The sequence below is a fragment of the Thamnophis sirtalis genome, unplaced genomic scaffold, assembly GCF_051295495.1.
Source record: "Thamnophis sirtalis isolate CommonGarterSnake01/CBP01778 unplaced genomic scaffold, rThaSir2_p1.2 scaffold_13, whole genome shotgun sequence".
Classification (NCBI taxonomy): domain Eukaryota; kingdom Metazoa; phylum Chordata; class Lepidosauria; order Squamata; family Natricidae; genus Thamnophis; species Thamnophis sirtalis.
The window spans coordinates 4815720-4840023 of NW_028261393.1; the positions used below are offsets into that span (position 1 = coordinate 4815720).

The 24304-nt window shown below is 46.5% G+C and overlaps 2 protein-coding genes across 2 annotated transcripts; both read right to left on the bottom strand.

The window, feature by feature from the left end:
• Positions 1-349: 349 nt before the first annotated feature.
• On the bottom strand, positions 350-9261 carry LOC148042912 (uncharacterized). Its single transcript, XM_087727958.1, has 7 exons — positions 9138-9261; positions 6700-7068; positions 5127-5259; positions 3425-3472; positions 2377-2433; positions 976-1026; positions 350-548 (listed from the first exon to the last, which is right to left on the bottom strand). The coding sequence occupies exons 1-7, from the start codon at positions 9259-9261 to the stop codon at positions 542-544; spliced, it is 789 nt and encodes a 262-aa protein (XP_087584084.1). The 3' UTR covers positions 350-541.
• Positions 9262-12132: 2871 nt separating this feature from the next.
• LOC148042913 (uncharacterized) lies at positions 12133-23600 on the bottom strand. Its single transcript, XM_087727245.1, has 6 exons — positions 23516-23600; positions 21742-22260; positions 20534-20645; positions 18918-18989; positions 16533-16625; positions 12133-12672 (listed from the first exon to the last, which is right to left on the bottom strand). The coding sequence occupies exons 1-6, from the start codon at positions 23598-23600 to the stop codon at positions 12669-12671; spliced, it is 885 nt and encodes a 294-aa protein (XP_087583371.1). The 3' UTR covers positions 12133-12668.
• Positions 23601-24304: the final 704 nt, after the last annotated feature.

Sequence of the window (24304 nt, forward strand, 5' to 3'; positions counted from 1 at the left end):
CACTGCAGGCTACTGCTAGATCAGCAGTTCAGCGGTTCAAATCTCACCGACTCAGGGTTGACTCAGCCTTCCATCCTTCCGAGGTGGGTAAAATGAGGACCCAGATTGTTGGGGGCAATATGCTGACTCTCTGTAAACCGCTTAGAGAGGGCTGAAAGCCCTATGAAGCGGTATATAAGTCTACTGCTATTGCTATTGCTATTGCTATTGCTTTGCACAGCTTTTCAGTTTAATAACAAGCAAACTCCCCGGAAAATAAGTTTGGGTCCAGTCCAAGTTTGGACACTGAGATCTTTTATTTCATCAATAAGGGTGATGGAATTGTTTTGCTCCTGAGGACTCTGGAGGGGTAGAAAATTGTTGACTTTTGGAGTCCTCCGAATGTCCCTCAATATTTTGCTGGTTTGGTCCCTGTAGATGGCATCTTTCTTGGCGGCGTGGGTGGGGGGAGAGATGAGCATGTGTCCTATGGGGCTGGTGGCTGATGATTAGACTTGGATGTTACCAGGATTCCAGGGTGCAGTAATCTTCATTTTCTTCTTCATAATCTGGAATTCATAATAGGTTATGAGTGGTTATTACTGAGCCATGGTGGCGCAGTGGCTAAAGTGCAGTACTGCAGGCTCCCTCTGCTGACTGCCGGCTGCCTGCAATTTGGCAGTTCGAATCTCACCAGTCTCAAGGTTGACTCAGCCTTCCGTCCTTCCGAGGTGGGTCAAATGAGGAACCAAGTTGTTGGGGGCAAGAGGCTGGCTGTGAATTGCTTAGAGAGGGCTGCGAAGCATTGTGAAGTGGTATATAAGACTAAGTGCTATTGCTATCTGCTATTTTCAGAATATTTCCTAGGATAATATTCGATTCCACTTGCAAGTAGGAGATGGAATCACATAGATTCGGTAGTGGAACAATGATTCATAGTTTATATGACGTGAGCACCTCAGGGTCATTATCTGTTCTTCTACTAACGGTACTTACGGAGGCTTGGCATTGAGGACATTCTGCTGACTCATAATTCGATTCTCTTCCCTGGTGGGGGGGGGGGAGAATTAAGAGATATATGTCACCAGGCTTAAATGACTGTTCTTCAGACAACTTATGCAAAGATCTAGCTCTCTGGAAAAGCTCCCAATGTTGGGAAATGGGGAAGAAAAGAAGTAGACAGATGGATAGATTGTGACAGCAGTGATGAACTGTTGAAAGAGTTGGAGAAGCAGGAAAGGGGCACATCATTGTGGAGAAAATCTATCTACTGGTATGTGGTCACTTGAAGTCCACGTACCAAATGGCACATCATCCATGCATCCACCCTCCATGCATCCATTTATCCATCCATTTATCCAACCAACCAACCAAGGATCCATCCATCCATCCATCCATTTATCCATCCATTTATCCATTTATCCATCCATTTCTCCAATCAACCAACCAACCAACCAACCAACCAACCAACCAACCAACCAACCAACCATCCATCCATCCATCCATCCATCCATCCATCCATCCATCCATCCGTTTATCCAGCCAACCAACCAGCCAAGTATCCATCCGTCCATCCATCCATCCATCCATCCATCCATCCATTTATCCATCCATTTATCCATCCATTTATTCATTTATACATTTCTCCATACATTTCTCCAACCAACCAACCAACCAACCAACCAACCAACCAACCAACCAACCAACCAACCAACCAACCAACCATCCATCCATCCATCCATCCATCCATCCATCCATCCATCCATCCATTTATCCAACCAACCAAGTATCCGTCCATGCATGCATCCATCCATCTATCCATCCATCCATCCATCCATCCATCCATCCATCCATCCATTTATTCATTTATCCATTTATCCATCCATTTCTCCAACCAACCAACCAACCAACCAACCAACCAACCAACCAACCAACCAACCAACCAACCAACCAACCAACCATCCATCCATCCATCCATCCATCCATCCATCCATCCATCCACCCATCCATTTCTCCATTAATTCACCTATTGACCCATTCACCCATTCACTTAGCCACTCATCCATCCATCCATCCATCCATCCATCCATCCATCCATCCATCCATCCATCACCCATCCACTCATCTACCCTTCTATCCACCCACTCACCGCTCATCCATCCCTCCACCTAATCCCTATCCCTCCACCTATCTCTCCACCTATCCATCCATTCCCCCATCCCTCCCTCCCTCCCTCCCTCCACCCACCTACCCATCCAACTATATCCTTGGCTTAGCCAGTCACAGGTTAACAGGGCCATGCATCTAATTCCGTTGGAGTTTTCAGATGAGCTAAGTCTCTCCTCTAGCTACACTCATTAAGAGCTTGAAACTTCTTCTACTTCTCCTTGTACTTACCCAGGCGGAAGACCTTGCATACTTAATCTCTGTTGACTTGCAACCTGGTTTTCTATTCTATGAAAGGGGTGAGAGAAAGAGGGTTTTTTCAGAGAGGTGCAATCAAAAGAAATCCCCCCCCTCTTCTTGTTCTCATCCTTTCCCAAGAATCCCCCTTCAGCAGGTCTGCTTCTACAGAGCAGACCAAAAACACAGGTAAGGGTTACAACAATCCTTTTGAAGTTACAACCACACTAAAAATGACTTATAACTGGTCAGTACGTTTTCCCCACTTATCCCCATTTGTCATGTAATTTCAATACAGATGCTTGGCAACTGACTCCTATTTATGACGATTGCAATATCTCTGGGTTATCTGATCACCTTTTGTAACCTTCTGACATGCAATGGGGAAGCCAAGTTGTGGCCCGCCAGTGGCCAGCGGAGCTGGTGGCCGACTCAGAGAATGAGAAGGTTGGGGAGGAACATGGGCCAGTCCTGGAGTCTGGGGAAGGCTCTGATGAGGGCTCTGTGTTGGAGGCAGAGAGGGGGCCAGGGCCGTCTGACAGTTATCAGCTGCCTTTGGAATCAGAGAGTGGGGCAGAAGAACAGCTGGAGCCTGTTCTCAATGCGCACATGCACAGAGTTGCCAGACAAAGGGAACAGCTAAAGAACAAGGGTGACTTGAGAGTAAGGCCAACAGGTGGACGATGAATGGCCCCTCCCAGAGGAAATAAAAGAGGAGCGAAAGGGGAGTGGAGTTTGCAGGAGACAATTAGTTTGCTTCATTGGTTCGTGACTCTCAGAGACTCCTTGCTAAGTTTTGCATATATCGGCCTGGCAGCTCTCCAAGCCAGATAAGGTCTGTGACTGTAAATTCACCCTTGAAAGACTTTGCTGGATGTGAATGAGAGGAGTTTATAGTAACTTAATTAAAAAAAGGGCTTTTTGTGGAGACAAGGAATCTGCTTTGTGGTTTGGGGAAGCCTAGGTAAGAACAGTTTCCCTCCCTTCCCCCCCAAAGAAATCCTGGCATGCTTACGTGCCATAGTTCAGATTGGAAACTTACTTTGCTTGAGAAATCTCTGCATTTCCCAGCTCTGTAGCACGGGCAGGCCTTAGAAGAAGAGAAAACACACACACACACAGACACACACATGGACACACCCGGACACCGAGACACAAACACACAGAATGAAAAACTCAACTTATTTATTTCTATCCCAGCCGAGGTGGCGCAGTGGTTAAACGCAGCACTGCAGGCTACTTCAGCTGACCGCAGTTCTGCAGTTCGGCTGTTCAAATCTCACCGGCTCAGGGTCGACTCGGCCTTCCATCCTTCCGAGGTGGGTAAAATGAGGACCCGGATTGTTGTTGGGGGAAATATGCTGACTCTGTAAACCGCTTAGAGAGGGCTGAAAGCCCTATGAAGCGGTCTATAAATCTAACTGCTATTCCTATTGCTATTGCTTTATTGTCTCTCCAAATAGCTCAAGGTGGCAAATCTATCTAGTTCTTGCTTTATTGGGACTAGAACTCGCCACCTCCTGGTGATTGTCCCACAGTCACCCAATTGGCTATCATGGATAAGGGCGGGACTAGAACTCACCGCCTCCTGGTGATTGGCCCACAGTCACCCAATTGGCTATCATGGATAAGGGCGGGACTAGAACTCGCCGCCTCCTGGTGATTGGCCCACAGTCACCCAATTGGCTTTCATGGATAAGGGCGGGCCTAGAACTCGCCGCCTCCTGGTGATTGGCCCACAGTCACCCAATGGAAAACCTGCAGGGTTGGAGCACTCACAACTTCTGGTGGCAAGCTGTTCCACCGGCTAATTGTCCTCACTATTAGGAAGTATCTCCTCAATTCCAGTTTGCTTCTCTCCCTGATTAGTTTCCAATCCATTGTTTCTCATCCTGCCTTCCAGTGATTTGGAAAATAAATTGGCCCCCTCCTCTTTGTGGCACCCCCTCAAATACTGGAATCCTGCTATCATGTCCCCCCTAGTCCTTCTTTTCTCTAGATTAGCCCTACCTAATTCCTGGAACTGTTCTTCACATGTTTGTTTTTTTTGTCCCTAGGCCCTTCATCATCTAAGTTGCTCTTTTTTTTTTAACAACAACAACAAAAAAGTTACAACGAAGTTACACTAGGTCTCTGTTGTGGCCCGGCAGAAGCCGTTGGAGCTGCCACCAAACTCCGACAGTGAGGGGCCCTCTGAGTTGGCTCTGGAGGATGTGGAGGACCCTGGACAGGGTTCCGACTCTGAGCAGGGCGCAGAGAGACTGGTTGGCCACCAGGTGGCACCTGAGCCTTGGACCAGTGGGGAGGAGACAAGAGAGAGTGAGCCAGAAACCAACAGTGAGTTGTTCTGGGATGCACACCGTCGAAGGGCTACTCGGCGTCAAGAACAACTACGTAATTACAGGAGGTAATTACACTCAGCTGATGGTCATAAGCTCCTCTCCAGACTATAAAAGAGACTGCTTGTGCCACGCCCTTCTTGCAGAAGTCAACGCTTGGACTAAAGAGAAATGAATTTGACAGGCTGGATTGCTGCCAGAGTTTGTTGCATTGCTGCCAAGGTTTGTCGGCCTTGCTGCCAAGGTCCTTATCTCTCTTTGTTTAATTGGCTTTCAGCCACCGAGAGTCTGGTCTTGTTATTAAAGGACATTCTCATTAAGCATGTCTTGGTTTTCGTTACTGGATGGAGGAGGGGGTCAGAACAGGTCTCCATGAGAAAAAAAGTGATAAGAGTGAAATGTTACCTTTTAACACGTCCCACAGTCCGGTAAAGCATCAGTGACACGATGAAGGCAAAGCCAGTGCCGCTGGAAACTATGATCCCTAAGATGGCTAGCGGAGACATTGGGCCTCGCTCCACCGCATAGTAACTTCTGTCTGGCAAGAGAGAGAAAAGTCTTGAGGAACTGGGAAAGGGAGCATTCATGTTGGAATTGCGTTAGACCAGAGGGGTTAAACTCAAGACCCTGGTCTGGCCCGCGATGTGGTCGGATCTGGCCCATGGGACCATTCTGGAAAATGTAAGGGGCCGGCCGATGTGGCTTCGGCCTGGTGGGATTTAAAGTATTTAACAACTGGTTCTCTGGATGGGTAGGCGGGGCCGGGTGGTCATGTGACCAGGTGGGTGTGGCCAACTCAATTTCACTCATCTTACCCAGCCCCACCTCCCATTTGTGGAGCTTTTTTAGGGCCAAAAATGCCCCCAAAATGCCCCCCGAAAGGGCTGAAAATGGCTGAAAAACAGGCAGGGCCAGCCAGTGATGGGATTATCCAGTTCACCAAACTGGGCAGAATTTTAACAACCAGCTTGCCTGAACCAATCCAAACTGGCCAAATCCCACCTATGAGTACCCAATGCAATGAGGAAACATTGGACCGCCGTGGCTTCGGCCCGGTCTATCTAATGCAAAGAGAAAAATGCCAGCAGTTTGGGGTACGGCGTCAAGCTGGCCACCCCCACCCAGTCAGCCACGCCCAGTGAGTGGCATCAAGCTGGCCACACCCATCCAGTCAGTCACGCCCAGTGAGTGGCATCAAGCTGGCCACACCCATCCAGTCAGTCACGCCCAGTGAGTGGCATCAAGCTGGCCACACCCATCCAGTCAGCCACGCCCAGTGAGTGGCATCAAAGCTGGCCACACCCATCCAGTCAGTCATGCCCAGTGAGTGGCATCAAGCTGGCCACACCCATCCAGTCGGCCATGTCTTGCTCCCCCCCGCCCTTGAGGTCAACCACAGCCCTGACCCGGCCTTCAATGAAATTGAGTGACACCCCTGGATTAGGTTGAGAAACAGAAAACTAGCTTGGCATAATAGTCTAGGTGCATGCTGGCTGGAGAATTCTGGGAGTTGACGTCTCTTAAAGGGACCGAAGTTGAGAAACAATGCTGGCTGGGGAAGTAGCCAAGTTGAGAGAATATGTGGCCAAGGTTGAGAAGGTTTAGAAACAGCTGGGGAACGACGGCCCCTTTATGACTTGTGGACTCCAACTCAAGATCTCGTGGGTCCCTTTTGCGACCTTCTGATGAACAAAATCAACGTGGACGCCCGGTTGACTCAACCACTGTGCTACTAATTTAACAACTTGCAGGGATCCGCTTAACAACTGAGGCACGAAAGGTTGTAAAATGGGGCAAAACTCACTTATCAAATGCCTCACTTAGCAACAGAAATGTGGGGGTTCCCTTGTGGTCGCGCGCTGAGGACACCTCGTATTTGGAAAGGAAGCGTGGTGAGGTGCTAACCTCCCCAATTACATTTCACTGCCGCGCGCGCTTCGTTAGGACGAGGGAGCCCAAAAGCCGTAGTAGCGATTACCTCTGACTATTAAGGTCGCGGTTCCCACTTCAGATTTGTTGACACTTTTCTTATACACAGCGAAGAAGTCGGAGTCGGTGATTAAAACAGCTCTGATAAGTAACGAGCAGTCTGGCCTGATACGCTCACGTTGCCGGGAGGCAGGGCCGTAGACCACGGAATTTTTCTTGGGGTAGTAAGCTAAGATCTCGTAAAAGTTATTTGTCTCCCCTCGGTACCAGTGGCAGGCCAGGAGGTTAGTCTTCACCCCTGATGGGATTAAGGCTACTTCCCATCCGATGTCGGGATCGTCGGGATCTACCCGCACGTCAATGGAGACATTTTGAGCTGCTGCAAACAACTGGAAGCCAGGAGGTTTCAGGAGGTGATCTGGAGGGGCGGGAAGGAGGGGAAACGTCAAAGAGAAGACGCCAAGCCCAGGAGGGCAGCCTTTGGAGAAGGGAAGCTGTGTACAATAGCAAAGGCACTCAGACTTATATACCGCTTCACAGTGCTTTCCAGCCCTCTCTAAGCGGTTTACAGAGTCGGCCTCTTGCCCCCAACAATCTGGGTCCTCATTTGACCCACCTTGGAAGAAAGGAAGGCTGAATCAACCTTGAGCCTGGTGAGGATCGAACTGCTGGCAGTCAGCAGAGTTAGCCTGCAATACTGTGTTTTAACCACTGCGGCACTACGGCTGATAGGTAGGTAGGTAGGTAGGTAGGTAGGTAGGTAGATAAGTAGGTAGATAAATTTGAAATATATTCCCGGGATTGATTAAATATTGTTAATAATTGGCATTATTAGCAACCCTACACATTTGGGACATTGAAGTTATGGTGGAATAATGAGTAATTTTTAAAACTATTAAATGATATTACTTAGTAGAAGATAAGAAATATAGGGCAAAAGAAATGTTATTTATATTTAAATGAACTATTGGAAAAATGATAAAGATTATAGAAAGAGACCAATATTGTTAAAGTTGGAAGATTTGACGTCTGTCTGTCTGTCTGTCTGTCTGTCTGTCTGTCTGTCTGTCTATCTATCTATCTATCTATCTATCTATCTATCTATCTATCTATCTATCTATCTATCTCTATACGTGTGTGCATGTATGTATATATATATATATGTATATATATGTATATATGTATATATGTATACATGTACACATGTATATATATATTTGTATTACTATTATTTAAGTAGCTTAAAAAAGACGGCCCAGTCAATGTACTATCCATAAAATATGAATGTTTATACTGGAAAAAATAAAAAATAAATGATAGATAGATAGATAGATAGATAGATAGATAGATAGATAGATAGATAGATAGATAGATAGATAGATAGATAGATAGATAGATAGATAGATAGAGGTAGATATAATATATATAGATACAATAGATAGATAGATAGATAGATAGATAGATAGATAGATAGATGATAGATAGATAGATAGATAGATAGATAGATAGATAGAAAGATAGATAGATAGATAGATAGAAAGAAAGGTAGGTAGGTAGGTAGGTAGGTAGGTAGGTAGGTAGGTAGGTAGGTAGGTAGGTAGGTAGGTAGGTAGGCAGGCAGACAGACAGACAGACTGATGTGTGTTTGTGTCTATATACATACACACACACAGACACATACACACATATATATACATACAGAGAGAGAGAGAGAGAAAGATAGATAGATAGATAGATATATAGACATACATAGATTGTTTGATCGATAGTTAGATAGATAGATAGATAGATAGATAGATAGATAGATAGATAGATAGATAGATGATAGATAGATACAAAGATAGATAGATAGAGGTAGATATAATATATATATAGATACATAGATATATAGATAGAAAGAAAGATAGGTAGGTAGGCAGACAGACAAACACAGATTTGTGTGTGTGTATATATACATACACACACACACACATACAAACACATATATATACATACAGAGAGAGAGAGAGAAAGATAGATAGATAGATAGATGATAGATAGATGATAGATAGATAGATAGATAGATAGATGATAGATAGATAGATAGATAGATAGATAGATGATAGATAGATAGATAGATAGATAGATAGATAGATAGATAGATAGATAGATAGATAGATAGATAGATAGATAAGTAGGTAGATAGGTAGGTAGGTAAGTAGGTAGGTAGGTAGGTGGATGCATGGGTGGATGGAGGACAGACATAGAGATAGATAGATAGCTTAGCACGTAGACTTATATACTGCTTCACAGTGCTTTATAGCTCCTTACAGAGTCAGCCTCTTGCAGTAGTCTGAGTCTTCATTTTACTGACCTCGGAAGGATGGTTGGCTGATTCCAACCTTGAGATGGTCAGGCTCTAACCACGGTGCACCATGGAAGGAAGGGACGGAGGGTTAATTTTACAGAATAGGAATCCCATTTTTTTTTAAAAAAAAAAGAAATTACGATAACCGCCGTAGTAGAAGAGTGCAAGGCCGGAAGATGTAGAGAGGCCTGGCCCATTGAATCGCCAAGCGTCGGACAAGACTGAATGGATAACATCATCATCTGTCATAATGCCATCCACCATCTCGGAAAGGCGATCATAGCTTAATTGAAAAAGCACCCAGGAGTTTCAACTATGGTTTTCAATTGTTCAGGAGCCCCCCCGGTTCAGGGCTTTCCAAACTTGGCAACTTTTAAGACTTGTGGACTTCAACTCCCAGAATTCCCATGGCTTGCTGAGAAGTTCTGGGAGCTGCAGTCCACTGCCCTGGTTCATCTTGCATCCCAGCATTAAAAATGTATTATTTATTTTATTTATTTATTATTTTTACTTTATTTGTATGCCGCCCTTTTCCCTGAGGGGACTCAGGGCGGCTCACAATTCAAGGGGAGGGAAGGACAAACAAGTTACAAACATGAAGACAGTACATCATTAAAAAAGCACAACAGTCATACTATTCGAGTGGGGTTGAAGTCTTTAGCCCCAGGCCTGTCGGGACAGCCAGGTTTTGAGGGCTATGCGGAAGGTCTGGAGGGTGGTGAGGGTACGAATCTCCACGGGGAGTTCGTTCCAGAGGGTCGGAGCAGCCACCGAGAAGGCTCTCCTCCGGGTAGTTGCCAGTCGACATTGGCCGGCTGATGGAATTCGGAGGAGGCCTAATCTATGGGATCTTATTGGCCTAGTGGAGGTGATTGGCAGTAGGCGGTCTCTCAAGTACCCAGATCCAATACCATGAAGGGCTTTGTAGGTGACAACTAGCACCTTGAAGCGCACCCGGAGATCAACAGGTAGCCAGTGCAGCTCGCGGAGGATAGGTGTTACGTGGGTGAAACGAGGTGCACCCACGATCGCTCGCGCGGCTGCATTCTGGACCAGCTGAAGTCGCCGAATACTCTTCAAGGGCAGCCCCATGTAGAGCACATTGCAGTACTCCAGCCTAGAGGTCACAAGGGCACGAGTGACTGTTGTGAGAGCCTCCCGGTTCAGGTAGGGACGCAACTGGTGCACCAGCAAAAATGCAGAAGTCACCCAGGGTCTCTTTTCAGAATGGGGCGGCCGGCACACATATTCAATAAAGGAATACATAGCTACCTCTTGGTCAACCTCCTTTCAACCCCAGCTGCTCGTTTCTTACATGTGAAAAGTAGAATAACCCAGATACGGCGATACGCAGAAGGGGTCCTCAGGGCACGGCAGCAGGGGGCTGCTATTTCTGCCATACTTGGAGATGGGCATCCTGAACTTATATCTTGGTGCCCATCTGGATGGCCATGTTCCATATTCTTCTCCCATGCCAGAGTTTCCTCCCACTAAGACTGGGAAGCTTCATCGCAAGGCCCACTGCCCTAAGCCATTGTGAACTCACAGCCAACAGTCACAATGCAAAAGTTGAGACAGAGATCCTGGTGAGGTGGGTATTGTGGCCCCCCCCCAGGCCCTCCAGCAGCCGAATCAGAGGAGAGGAGAAGGTGTGGGCGTCAGAGTCAGCAACAAGGCAACCCGAGAGTTCCGAGGGGGAAGAGGGAATATGGAGCTGTCAGATATAGAGACGGAGATGGAGCCTGGGCTGTCCATCAGCCCTCAGATGGAGAGAGCCAACAACCACAAGGTTTGGAGGTGGCTGATGAGGAAGAGGAGTAACAGCTGAGTCCAGTGCCCAGTGCGCTGATACGTAGAAGGCAGAGGAGAGGAGAGCAGTGGAAATCCATGGGCTGATCCTTGGGATGGAAGAGCCACCGCTGCTAGCAAAGCCCCACCCTAGCTCTGGGCATAGAAGGCAGGGGGTGGAGATGAATAGATGTGGCCTGCAACTATTCATCTTCTGGCCAGATGGACTTGTTAGCCTGCGGTGAGAGAGAAACTTTTTTTGCTGGGCATCTGGTGCTCCTAATTAAAGGAATATTTTGAGTTCACTTCCGAGGGTTTGTTGTGAATGGGGAGCTGGGTGAGAACAGTGGGCCATCCAGAGTCACCCAGGAAACCCTTCTTCAAAAATGATATTTCTGCCCAAGGACATGCCAACTGTCTACCTGTGTGTGAAGGGCATTTCTGCAGGAATTAGAAACTATACTGTTCCTACTAAATGACCTCTCCCTTTCTTTCTGCTCACTTCCCCCCCACCCCCCCAAAATTACTGACAGCTGGTCTTCGATGTTCAATGCTAAGGAGAGCATAGCAGAAAGCTGGAGGATCTGAAGTTAAGACCTTCTCAACTGCTCCTTGCTAAACCCCTTGAATAAATTTATGGTAACAGGGCTTCTGATGGGGGGGTGGGGGACCAGTTTTACAAGTCAGCGTGGAATGGATCCTTCCCCCACCCTTCCAAATTTTGCATTTTATCAGTCAAGCTACCCTCCAAAATGCTTTTTCTGGGCTCATAGGGTTGTCCACATTCATCAGAATGATTTCGTGGACTCTAGATTCTTAGTACAGCTCAAAGAGAACACTATTGGCATAATCTAATTGCCTTGGGCCATCCATTTTGGCAGGCCCAAGATCCAGGTTAAGCTTAAGGGTGTCGAACCATGCCCACATTAAGACCTGTGGACTTCAACTCCCAGAATTACCCAGCCAGCATGGGAATTCTGGGAATTAAGGTCCACAGGTCTTAAAGTGGCCAAGTGTTATAAAAATTCTGTTTATATGTTGTTGTTGTTAGTTGCGTCTGACTCATCGCAACCCCATGGACAACGTTCCTCCAGGCCTTCCTGTCCTCTACCATCCTCTGGAGTCCATTTAAGCTCACGCCTACTGCTTCGGTGACTCCATCCAGCCACTTCATTCTCTGTCATCCCTCTTCTTCTTTTGCCCTCAATTGTTCCCAGCATGAGGCTCTTCTCCAGCGAATCCTTCTTCCTTCTCATTAGGTGGCTAAAGTATTTGAGTTTCATCTTCAGGATCTGGCTTTCTAAAGAGTAGTCAGGGTTTATATAAAGCACCACAGAAAACAAAGAGAACAATCACCATGTGCTTTACTGCTCAACTATGTATAACTGTAACAGGAAATAGGAAACTCAAAACAAAGGTGCATAGAATATACACCGTATGCCATAGATCCAAACCTGTAAATATTGCCATCTACTGGATGAATACTTCTATAATTGGCAGTAGAAAATACATTCCAACAGGTATTCCAAGACCAAGGTTGGCTTAGATGCTACCACAGGTATAGAGAAGCACATTTCCAGTGTGAATTTTCTGTGTTTGAGTGCCTTTCAGAAAGCATCCTGAACCCTGAGTATTTAAAGTAACTGTCAAAAATTAACAATCTCAAGAGTAGACACTGCAAATTTTTTTCCCCCAGTATATAGAGTGTCGCCGTTCTTTTCAGATCCTAGAGAAGCTGTTGGAATTTGCTGTCAATTTTTGGATGCAGGGTGGGATAGATAAAGATTTGCAAGTCATAGGAGTGGGTTTTTTTTTTTCATGTTGAGGGAAAGGGATCTGTTTTTGTTCTGGAAGGCTGAACGTCTGGATGTGATCTGTTCTTTTCACCTGAAAGAAAGACAATCTTGAATCACACACAGCAGCCAAAAATGAAACATACGTAGCCCCCTGACATACGACCACAATCGAGCCCAAATTCCTGTTGCTGAGTGAGACAGCTGCTAAATGAATGTGAGCCCATTTTATGACCTTTCTTGCCACAGTTATTAAGTGAAACACTGCAGTCGTTAAATGTTAGCAACAGGGTTAAGTGTACCCCATTGACTTGGCTTTTCGGAAGTCTGAAAAAGGGGTATCACGTGACACCCCCCCCCCCCCGAACATTGAAACCATCATAAATATGAGTCAATTGCCAAGCATCTGAATTCTGGTCACGTGAACATGGGGATGCTACAATGGCCGAAAGTATGGTTCCAGTGCTTTGTGTGTGTTTTTCCCCCTGTTTTTTATAAATTTTTATTTTAAACACATAAGCACATCAACAGAAACAAACACATGACTTAAAAACAACATAGGAACAGTAAGTTCCATCGTATATCATACAGCAGTTCTGTATCGGTTTCTTTGCAGTTAGTGTTTTCCTTTCTATACATTTCTATCTTACGTTCATAATCTCCTTATTCGTTATCCATTTTTATATACAATTCTTTATTTACTACACACACACACACACACACACACACACTCACATAGTTATTCTTTTTCTTTGCCATTCTTATACTATTATTATTCCATTTAAAAGATTATAAGGTACAGTTTGGATTGTTTTGTTTACCATCTCTAGCGCCTGTTATGACACCATCTTATTTTCTCTTTCTTTTCTTTTCTCCTTCCCTTCCTTCTCTATTTCCTTCCTTCCTCCTCTCCATCCCCTTCTTCCTTGCCTTACCTCTCCCCTACTCCTACCCTATTTCTTCTCCTTCCTACCCTCTCTCCTTCTCTTTCTTTCTCTTCCTCCCTCCTCTCCTTCTTTTTCTCTCCCTTCCACCCACCTCTCCTTACCTTTCTTCTTCCCCTACCTCTCCTCCACACTTCTTCTTCCTCTCCTACTATCTTTCCTTCTCTTTCTCTCTCTTCCGCCCTCCTTTCCATTCCTTTCTCCCTCCATTCTCTACTTCCTTCCTCCCCTCCTTCCCTTCCTTCTTCCCTTCTTTTCTTTTTCTATTGTTATAGGTGTCTCTTTCAAATCCCAGTTTATATTTTCTTGGGGATGGTATTTCCACAAACCCATTTTTGTTTCATATCATTTCCTTTTTCCAGTGCTTTGAACGGTCCCTTAAACAAACTGTTGTAGGTTGAGCACACAGCGTCCCTCTGGGTCATGTGATTGTGTGACCTTGGCTACGTTTGTGAATGTACAATGGTTGTGTGGTCATGTGATCGCCATATCCAACTTTCAGAGCTGGCTTCCGACAAGCCAACTCAATGAGGAAGCCAGCTGGGAAAGTCACAAATCACAATGTTGTGATATATTAACAACTGCAAGGGTGAAATCCTCCCGGTTTGGAAGAACCGGTAGGGACGATGGTTGTTGGTTCTGCAAACCGGTAGTGGGGGAAAAAAAGGTTCTGAGGATCGCGCGGCTCAGCTGTGAGCTGTCGGAGATCGTCGAAAGCTTTTCCCCCCCAACTTTTAAAATCAGTTTTTCCCTGACTATTCGCCCGAATCAGCAGGAAAAAGATGCTTTAAAAAGTGGGAAAAGGTTGGCCACGCCCACCCAGTCACATGACACCCCTTACACCAAGCCACGCCCACAGAACCAGTGGCAAAAAAAAATTAGATTTCACCACTGAACAACTGCAACCAAAAATTGCAGGACATAGAAATCTGGAATGGAGATGTGATAGCAATAGCAATAGCAGTTAGACTTATATACCACTTCATAGGACTTTCAGCCCTCTCTAAGCGGTTTACAGAGTCAGCATATCGCCCCCAACAATCCGGGTCCTCATTTCACCCACCTCGGAAGGATGGAAGGCTGAGTCAACCTTGAGCCGGTGAGATTTGAACCGCCGAACTGCAGCTAACAGTCAGCTGAAGTGGCCTGCAGTGCTGCACTCTAACCACTGCGCCACCTCGGCTCTTATGCTCTTATTGTGATGCTGTACACACTGACCGCACAGCTTAATGACAAGGAAGGAAGGAAGGAAGGAAGGAAGGAAGGAAGGAAGGAAGGAAGGAAGGAAGGAGGGAGGGAGGGAGGAAGGAAGGAAGGAAGGAAGGAAGGAAGGAAGGAAGGAAGGAAGGAAGGAAGGAAGGAAGGAAGGGGAAAGGGCAGAGCAATAGCACTTAAGACTTATATACCGCTTCACAGGCATATACAGCCTTCTCTAAGCAGTTTACAGAGTCTGCCTCTTGCTCTCAATAATCTGGGTCCTCATTTGACCCACCTCGGAAGGAGGGAAGGCTGAATCAACCTTGAGCCGGTGAGATTAGAACCGCTGAACTGCAGATAACAGTCAGCTGAAGTGGCCTGCAGTACTGCACTCTAACCACTGCGCCACCTCGGCTCTTATGCTCTTATTGTGATGCTGTACACAATGACCGCACAGCTTAATGACAAATCTCCCATTCCTTATTTTGGTTGTAAGTCAAGAGCTGCCTGTAATAGCCCATTAAATCAGATTATCCCATCACATTTTCTAGCTTGGCTTCAAAAGTGGTATTTTTCTCCCTCTGCTGGTAGAAATAGAGGAATTCGGCCCACTTGCTGCACTTTATAGCATCTTACACAAATGCCTCCATTCCAAATGGCTTTCGGAGAGAGAGTGGCTGAGCCGGGGGTGGGGGTGGGGGAGTCAAGCAGGGAACTAGTCTGGAATCTTTATGGAGGCACAAGCAGCCAACGTCCAGCCTCTCTTTCAATACCATTTGAACCTGATCTAATCGAACCCTTCACATGTGGATCTATAATAGAATAACGGAATTGGCAGGGACCTTGGAGGTCTTCTAGTCTAATCCCCTGCTCAGGCAGGGACCTCTATGCTATTTCAGACTAATCTCTGGTTAAAAGCCCCAGTGTTGAAGCATCTATGGTTTCCAGAGGCAAGCCATTCCATGGATTGGTTGTTCTAATTGTCAAGGAAATTTCTCCTTAGTTCTAGATTGCTTCTCCCCTTGATTAATTTCCATCCATTGCTTCTTGTCCTGCCTTCAGGTGCCTTGGAGAATAGCTTGACTCCCTCTTCTTTGGGGCAACCCCTGAGATAGCAATAGCAGTAGCAATAGATTAGGCTGCATTTAACCACTGCGCCACCTTGGCTCTTGAGATATCGGAAGACTGCTATCATGTCTCCCTTAATCCTTCTTTTCATTAAACTAGACCTACCCAGTTCTTGCAACCGTTCTTCCTACGTTTTGGCCTCCAGTCCCCTAATCCTCTTTGTTGCTCTTCTCTGCACTCTTTCCAGAGTCTCCACATCTTTTTAAATATCGTGGTGACCAAAACTGGATGCAAATATTCCAAGTGTGGCTTGAGAGGTGTGCCAGGTCACGGATGCCCTCCCTACAGTCCCTCCTGCTCTCTGCCCTCAGAATTTAAATTCACCTCACTTGGTATGGTAGATGAATCATCAGCTAGGTTTAGCAGAAGGCCTGGTTAAGCAGGTTGCATTAAGGAGCTGGGATGGCGCTGTGGTTAGAATGCGGCATTGCAGGCTAATTCTGCCGACTGCCAGCAGTTCGATCCTGACCATCTCAAAGTTGACTCAGCCTTCCCTCCTTCCAAGATGGGTCAAATAGATTATTACCCAGATTATTGAGAGCAAGAGGCAGACTCTGTAAACCGCTTAGAGCGGGTTGTAAAGCCCTGTGAAGCGGCATATAAGTCTTAAGTGGTACAGCTGTTACATGAACGTCCGTGATGTTTTCCTGAGTGAGAATTCACAGATTGGCTTCCTGTTACTTACCGTCCTCCCTTTGGGACAGTTCTTGCTCCACCTCTGCCGCCACCTCTGCCACCACCTCTGCCTCCATGTTGCGCCTTTGGAGATGTTCTTGACCTAAAGACACACACACACACGAAACGAGCAAGGCTCTGAACCCTAAGTTGTCAACAGAGATTGTGCAATGGAGTCATCTTGGCCCTTAGTTTTAAGCTAACACTACATACAGGAAGACGTATGGCCACGATTTAGCCCCAGATCTCTATTGCTAAGCGAGATGGTTGTTAAGTGAATTTTGTCCCTCCTGAAATGTTTGCCGTGCTCCTTTTTCGTCTGGGGGTTCGGCTGCCTCGGTTCACCGACAAAACCGCAAAGCCCTTATCCGCACTGACATAAGCGCGGAGGGCAAATCCGCGGTGTCCGAAGCGCTAAGGAAAAAGGGGACCCTAGCGCGACGACATAACCGCGGAGGGCAAATCCGCGCCTTCCGAAGCACTCAGCACCCTAACCCTAACCCTAACCCTAACCCTAACCCTAACCCTAACCCTAACCCTAACCCTAACCCTAACCCTAACCCTAACCCTAACCCTAACCCTAAACCTAACCCTAAACCTAAACCTAACCCTAAACCTAACCCTAACCCTAACCCTAACCCTAAACCTAACCCTAAACCTAACCCTAACCCTAACCCTAAACCTAACCCTAAACCTAAACCTAAACCTAAACCTAACCCTAAACCTAACCCTAACCCTAACCCTAAACCAAACCCCTAAACCTAAACCTAATCCTAACCCTTACCTTAATTTAAATCGGCTTTCTGCCGCCGCGCTGTTTTAAAGAGCCCTTCTGTCGCCCCGCTGTTGTCGCTGCGGTGATGACGTCGCGGCTTTAGCGACGCGGTTTTATCGCCGCTATTTTGACGAGCGCGGTTTTGTCGGGCCACGGGCTGCCTCTTATCTATTTTCCTAGCCCAGGGATGGCGAACCTTTTCGTCCTCAGGTGACGAAGTGCGCGTGCGCGATATAGCATGTGTGTGCTTGCCCACACCCACAATGCCCTTCCTGAAGCCTCCTGATGTCAAAAAACAATGCAATGGGAGCACTGCACCCCCACATGCTCCCCTCATGCCTACACATGTGTGTCTGTCTCCCGCATGCCCGGCAAACCTAAAAATCAGCTGGCTAGTGGGAGGCGCATGTCGCATGTGCGGTAGAGCTGCATTGGGCGACGGCTCATGTGCATGCAGGGAGGGCTCTGTGTGCCACCTATGGCACACATGCCGTAGTTTCGCCATATATTTTCGCTATATATTTCGCCTAGTCTGTGGCTCTTCCTTCTGCCTCTCAAGGTTTTTCTCACATACCCTTATGCAATCTTAGACCGGATAGAATGGCAAATGGTTGAAGGACATTTATTAAGTTTGCCAGAGTATGAATATTCACGGACTGGAATAGATCAGCCAATGGAGACATGGGAAGAAGGCCAGCCAATGAATGGGCATAGCAACTGGGTCAGCCAATGTGGGCTATTTTGGAAACAGAAACTTAAGCGTGGAGTCTAGGCGTGGCTTAGCTGAGAATTGAAACTGAAACTAGTCGGCAATCTCTGAGCTCTGAGTCTGCTGCTCTGAGAAGTAAACCTGTCTGGGCTTGTCTCAGTGGTGGGATTCAGCCAGTTCGCACTACTTCGGGAGAACTGGTTGGTAACTTTCTGAGCAGTTTGATGAACTGGCTGTTGGAAGAAATCATTAGGGCAGAGAACCGGTTGTGAAATTATTTGAATCCCACCACTGGCTTGTCTGCTGAAATGAAACTAACTGCTTGTGTCTGCCTGTAACTCTTCTGCCTTGTGTTTACTTAGAAGAACCACCTGTTGGTATTGTACATTTATTCATCTATTCTTATGAATATAAAGAAGTTAATGAATCCTGCTGCATCGGTTATCTGTGTGCGCTTTCTGGATTTGATTTTTCTGCAACAAACTCTGACAAAGTTCTTTGCTTGAAATTACACTGTCAGAATCACTGGGTGCCAATTTACTGCCAAAACTGAAAGGAGGACCCAGGACCTTCTTCTCAGCTGGGTCCAAAGTCCAATGACCAATATACCCCCTCGTCCCATTCCTGTCAGAGGCATCTCTGAAGGGGTTTCCGGGCTGAAAGGATTAACTAGTGACATATCTCCATTGCCCAGGGGGCACCTATGGGAGCGCCTTTTCATGTCCCCATCAAGGAGCTGTAGCTAATAACAGGCACTCAACCCTCCAGGCAGCAGCACTCAAGCCTCACACTCAGGCTTGTGAACCTCCCACCCAGCATCCAAAACATGTGAGTCACCATGCTCCTTGTGACCAATGCTATTTGATGTAAACAAGAGTATCCGAGGACCATTTAATTGGATGACAACTTACTTTGCTCCTGCTTTTGGTTCTGGAGTTGGTGGTAGCGCCGCCGCGCTGGGGCTCGGGGCAGGATTAGGAGGACTATTGAAGAACCAGAACAACAAATATCGTGAGTATGTCTTTGAATTCTGTCACTCCTTTTGCATTCTTCCTTTAATTACTCTATTCTACCATTTCTTTGATAGTAGTGTGTTGTGGCCTGGCAGGAGCCGTTGGAGCTGCCGCCAGACTCCGACAGTGAGGGGCCCTATGAGTCTGCCCTGGAGGAGGTGGAGGACCTGGACAGGGTTCCAACTCTGAGCAGGGCGAGGAGAGACTGGTTGGCCACCAGGTGGCATCTGAGCCTTGGATCAGTGGGGAGAAGACAAGAGTGAGTGATCCAGAAAACACCTGTAAGTTGTTCCGGGATGCACGCCATCAAAGGGCTACTCGGCGTCAAGAACAACAGCGTAATTACAAGAGGTGATTGCGCTCAGCTGATGCTCGTTAAGATCCTCTCCTGATTATAAAAGAGACTGCTTGTGCCATGCCCTTTTGCAGAAGTCAACATTAAGGATTAACAGGAAACAAACTTGGCAGGCTGGATTGCTGCCAGAGTTCGTTTGCATTGCTGCCACGTTTTGTAGGACTCGCTGCCAGAGTGCTTATCTCTTTGTTTATGTGGCTTGCAACCAATGACAGTCTGGACTGATTAAAAAACATTCTCATTTACATTGGTTTCGCCTTCGTTCCTGGATGGAGAAGGGTGGGGCGTCAGAACAGTAGTGTAACTCTTGTTCTGCAGTGAGCTGGTCGTGAGCTGGTTGTGATGAGTTGGCCTTAGCACATTGTCCCACATCCAGGAACAATGGCCCCTTTCATGACTTGTGGACTTCAACTCCCAGAATTCCTGAATTCCAGCATGGTATATAGATGTTTCAAACACCTTTTTTTGATGTAAAGTTTGTGTAACGGCAAGAAGCTGAGTTCAACGTAGAGATTTTACTGACTTTTTTTTTCTTTTTTCTTTTCCTTGGTTTTAATATATTTTAGACTGTTTGATAAAAAGCTATACCGTGTACGGGCTCTGGGAAGTCGGGGGGGGGAGGGAGGTGGGGTCCTAGGGGGGAGGGGGAGGGGGGAAATATAGTATGTGTTAGATTTTAAAGTAACATGATTGCACTTGTATACTGTTGCCTTTTTTAATTCTAGTGTAAAAATAGGAAGCTGAATATATTGATAGATAGTAGAAATACACCGAAGGGTGGAGCAGAGGGAAAGAAGAAAGAGGGGGAGAGAGGGTGGGAGAGAGGATCGGAGGGAGGGTGAGATGGAAGGGAGGGAGTGTATTGGGAGAGAGGAGTGATAGAGGGGGAGGGGAAGTAGGGTAGAGGGGAAGGTTGAAAGGGAGAAAGGAAAGTTGGAGGGGGGTGAAAGAAAGGGTGTATGGAGGGTTGAAGTGGTATATTGGTCTTGTATTTTGCGGAGTATTGTTGACAAGGATGGCTGTGTTTATTGCTCAATGTTATATGGCCCCGGTTATGCACAGTATATATGTGACTGTATGAAATGAAAAGGAAAAGGAAAATAAAACATATTTAGATGTTTCAAACACCTTTTTTAAAAAAAAAATATTAAAATATTACCTTCGAGAATAAGTAGCTAGGCCTAGGAGCATCGAGACCACCAAAAATGAAGACACTGCAATTCCTATGATGGCTGGTGTAGAAAGAAGTTTTCCTGTTCTGGCAGTTCGATCTTTAACAGAACAGAATATATGTAGCTGAGGGTTGAACTCTGGAGTTTTTGATGCTCTCTGAGCTTAATGATTTTTTTCTGCAGATATATTGGTCAGTCTGTAATTTTTCTTTCTTTCAAAGTTCTTTGATGAGGCTATTTGATGGACATGTGTCAATGCCCTTCCTCCCTCCCTCCCTCCTTCCCTTCCTCCTTCCCCCTTTCCTCCCTTCCTTCCCTTTCTGCCATCTCTCCATCTCTCTCTTCTTCCCTTCCCAACTTCCCCCATTCTCCACATGGGCAATGCCTTCACATGGTCAAAACACCTGGTGAGATGAATCTGAAAAACACGTGATTTGCTTTTTAAAGATTCCAAGCGGACTTTTTCAACCCTTCCTATAGTGAACGAGAGAGAGAGAGAGGGAGAGGGGGAGAGAGGGAGATGGAGACAGAGACAGAGAGACAGAGAGAGAGAGAGAGAGAGACAGAGACAGAGACAGAGACAGAGACAGAGAGACAGAGATAGAAAGAAAGAGAGAAAGAGGGAAAGAGAGAGAGATAGACAGAGAGAGAGAAAGAGAGAGAGAGATAGAGAGAGAGAAAGAAAGAGGGGGGATTGTTAGGGGTATCCCCGTTGGGAGACAGAAAGTAGTGCAGCGGAATGTACAGCTAGAGAATGTTGCTAGTAGAAACATACGAATAGAGTTTCAGACACTGCTAGTGAAAACAAGTAGCTTTACTACTGATAATTGCTTCACGAGCAGTGATAGTAGATATTAGTCCAAACACAATTCAAAGAACAAACAATAGCTTACAGTCGCAGTTCACATTCCAGTCATCAAGCATAGGAGAAGCAGAGAGAGAGAGAGTGAACTCTCTTGACTCCTTCTTATAGTAAAGTTAATTACACCTGATAAGTACATCCCTCATTTAAAGCAACAACGACCATTTGTTGTTGTATAAAGATGTATATTGCCTACCCAACACTAGGAGTTTACTCCCAACAGGGATAATAAATAGATAGATAGATAGATAGATAGATAGATAGATAGATAGGTAGGTAGGTAGGTAGGTAGGTAGGTAGGTAGGTAGGTAGGTAGGTAGGTTGGTTGGTTACCCTGGAGATGCAGATTTATTTTCACAACGCTCTTCCCTCCTGTCTTCTCCATCACGCCACTAAAGCCCTTATCCGCAGTGGTCAGATTTTTGATGTGCATGGAGCAATCTGAGTTAAGAAATTCCCGTCCTGTGGAGGCATCTTGGAAGGTCAGCGTAGATACAGGGGGTAGCTTATAGGTCATAATTGGTTTAGCCTTGTCATCGACCCCTCGAAGCCAGCTGCAGGCGCTGAGGCTGCTGGTATCTCCAGGCAGGCTGAGGGTGACATCCCCTCCTATTTTGGGTTTCTTAGGATCCAATGCAATAATAGTAGCTGCTGGGGGATGCTTTGTGACAGGAGGGCGAAGAGAGACAGGAGGACGAGAGAGACGAAGATGGGGAGGGGGAGTGGAATGAGCAGGCGGAGGGGGAGAACGAGGAGTGGGAGTGGGAGGAGTTGGAACATGAGGAGTAGCAGTTTTGATGGTAGTTGTAGGAGGAGCTTCAACTCGGTGGAGGCAGGAACTCAAGAGATATGCTGGATGGAAAGGGGAAAAAATCAATATTTAATTCAGCAAGAATTTAACCTTGGCAAAGGGTGGTAATTTTTGCAGCTTGATGGTCAAACTAAAGGAATATCTTCCAAGTTTAGGCTCCTGAGGAAAGGAGTTAAAGAAGCAATTCTAGAAGGGCAAACTTCTTCTGGCACCATTATCTGAGGTAAAAGTAAAGGTTTCCCTGTCCAGTCATGTCCGACTCTAGTAGGCCGTGCTCATCTCTGTTTCCTAGCTGAGGGAGCCAGCATTGTCCGAAGACATTTCCGGGGTCATGTGGCGTGCATGACTACATGCTTGTTCTGTCCTAGGCTTCCCCAAACCACGAAGCAGACTCCTTGTCCTGACAAAGAAACCCTTTTTATTAAGTTACCGCGAATTCCTCCCATTCACATTCCAGCAAAGCCTTTCAAGGGTGGATTTATGGTCACAGACCTTATCTGGCTTGGAGAGCTGACAGGCTGTTCTCTGCAAAACATGGCAAGGAGTCTCGGAAAGTCACGAACCAATGAAGTGAACTAATTGTCTCCTGCAAACTCCACTCCCCTGTCGCTCCTCTTTTATTCCCTCTGGGAGGGGCCATTCATCATCCACCTGTGGCCTTATTCCCAAGTCGACCCCTGTTCTTTGGCTGTTCCCTTCGTCTGTCAGCTCTGCGCATGCGCACACTGGAAACAGGCTCCAGCTGTTCTTCTGCCCCACTGATGTCTGACTCCGAAGGCAGCCGATAACTGTCAGAGGGCCCTGGCCCCCTCTCTGCCTCCAACACAGAGCCCTCATTCGAGCTTTCCCCAGACTCCAGGACTGGCCCAGGTTCCTCCCCAACCTCCTCGCTGTCCGAATCTGCTGACAGCTTCGATGGCTGCTGGCAGGCCACAACAATGCTGAGGGATACCAAACACTGTTACCTTCCCATCAAAGTGGTACCTATTTAACTACTCACATTTTGAATTGCTAGGTAGGAAGGAGCCAGAGCAAGTAACAGACGCTCACCCCATCATGTGGTGCTCGGGTCTCGAGCATCTTTAACTCAGCATCTTTAACCTCTGAGCCATTATCTATGTACCATTATCTAAAAACTTTAAAGATCTAGTTTGTACTGAAGCTGCTGTGAACCTCAGGGAAGCATTTAACATTAAACTTGGCTTTCCAGTCCAGTTTAAGATCCAACTCATCTTCACTTCCCCAAGCCCATCCCTGGCTCGGCCCCCTCATTCCAATAGAATATCTGTCTCTCACCTGCTAGAAACCAAATCAGCCAAGATTGTTCACATCCAGAGGTGGTAACAGCTGCCCAGTGGTGTCTGGAAGGTATTCCTGCCATTCTTGGGGATGGATGAGTCTTAACCATGATGGGAGATTATGTTTCTGCACAGCTGGAGGTCTGGAACTTCTCCATTTATTTCCCCCATTGGGTTCTCTGACCCTAAATTGAGTCCACTTACTATTCACCCATCCCCAGTCTATTCCTCTATAGTGTGGGGCCTTGGCAGGAATTCCCACCTACCTTTTCCAGGTAACAGGAAGAGGTCATAAAGCAGACATGTGAGTCATGGTGAGCAAAGGATTCTGGGTGAAGGGGTGGGCTTCAAAAAAGTCAGCAACAGGTTCAGCAGTGGAAATTTTGAGTAGTTCGGAGAACCGGCAAATACCATCTCTGGCTGGCCCCGCCCTCATCTATTCTCTGCCTCCGGAGTCCCTGCTGATCAGGAGTGAATGGGGATTTTGCAGCAACTTTCCCTTGCCACGCCCACCAAGCCACACCCATCAAGCCACACCATGCCACGCCCACAGAACCAGTAGTAAAACAATTCGAATCCCACCACTGGTTAGGAAGGTGGTGACGAATCAGGTACAAAGGATTTTAGATGAACCAGATGATTGGGATCCTTTCCAGTTAGCATACAGACCTAAACAGAAAGAACTGCATTCACATTGGTTAACAAATTTGATTTTGCTTGTCAGAAGATCGCAAAAAGGGGACACCACAGCCAAATATAAATCGGTTGCCAAGCATACGAATTTTGA

Bases quoted from the DNA above. Each gene is read 5' to 3' on its own strand.
- LOC148042913 (XM_087727245.1), bottom strand. From the start codon at position 23,600: ATGGCAGGAATACCTTCCAGACACCACTGGGCAGCTGTTACCACCTCT. The intron at 20,646-21,741 runs GTAACCAACCAA...GTTCTGTTAAAG, and splicing joins AATAAATCTGCATCTCCAGG to ATCGAACTGCCAGAACAGGA. The intron at 18,990-20,533 runs GTAATATTTTAA...GTTCTTCAATAG, and splicing joins CTAGCTACTTATTCTCGAAG to TCCTCCTAATCCTGCCCCGA.
- LOC148042912 (XM_087727958.1), bottom strand. From the start codon at position 9,261: ATGGTGGATGGCATTATGACAGATGATGATGTTATCCATTCAGTCTTG. The intron at 2,434-3,424 runs GTAAGTTTCCAA...CCCCTTTCATAG, and splicing joins GCAGAGATTTCTCAAGCAAA to AATAGAAAACCAGGTTGCAA. The intron at 1,027-2,376 runs GTAAGTACAAGG...CCCCCCCACCAG, and splicing joins ATGCAAGGTCTTCCGCCTGG to GGAAGAGAATCGAATTATGA.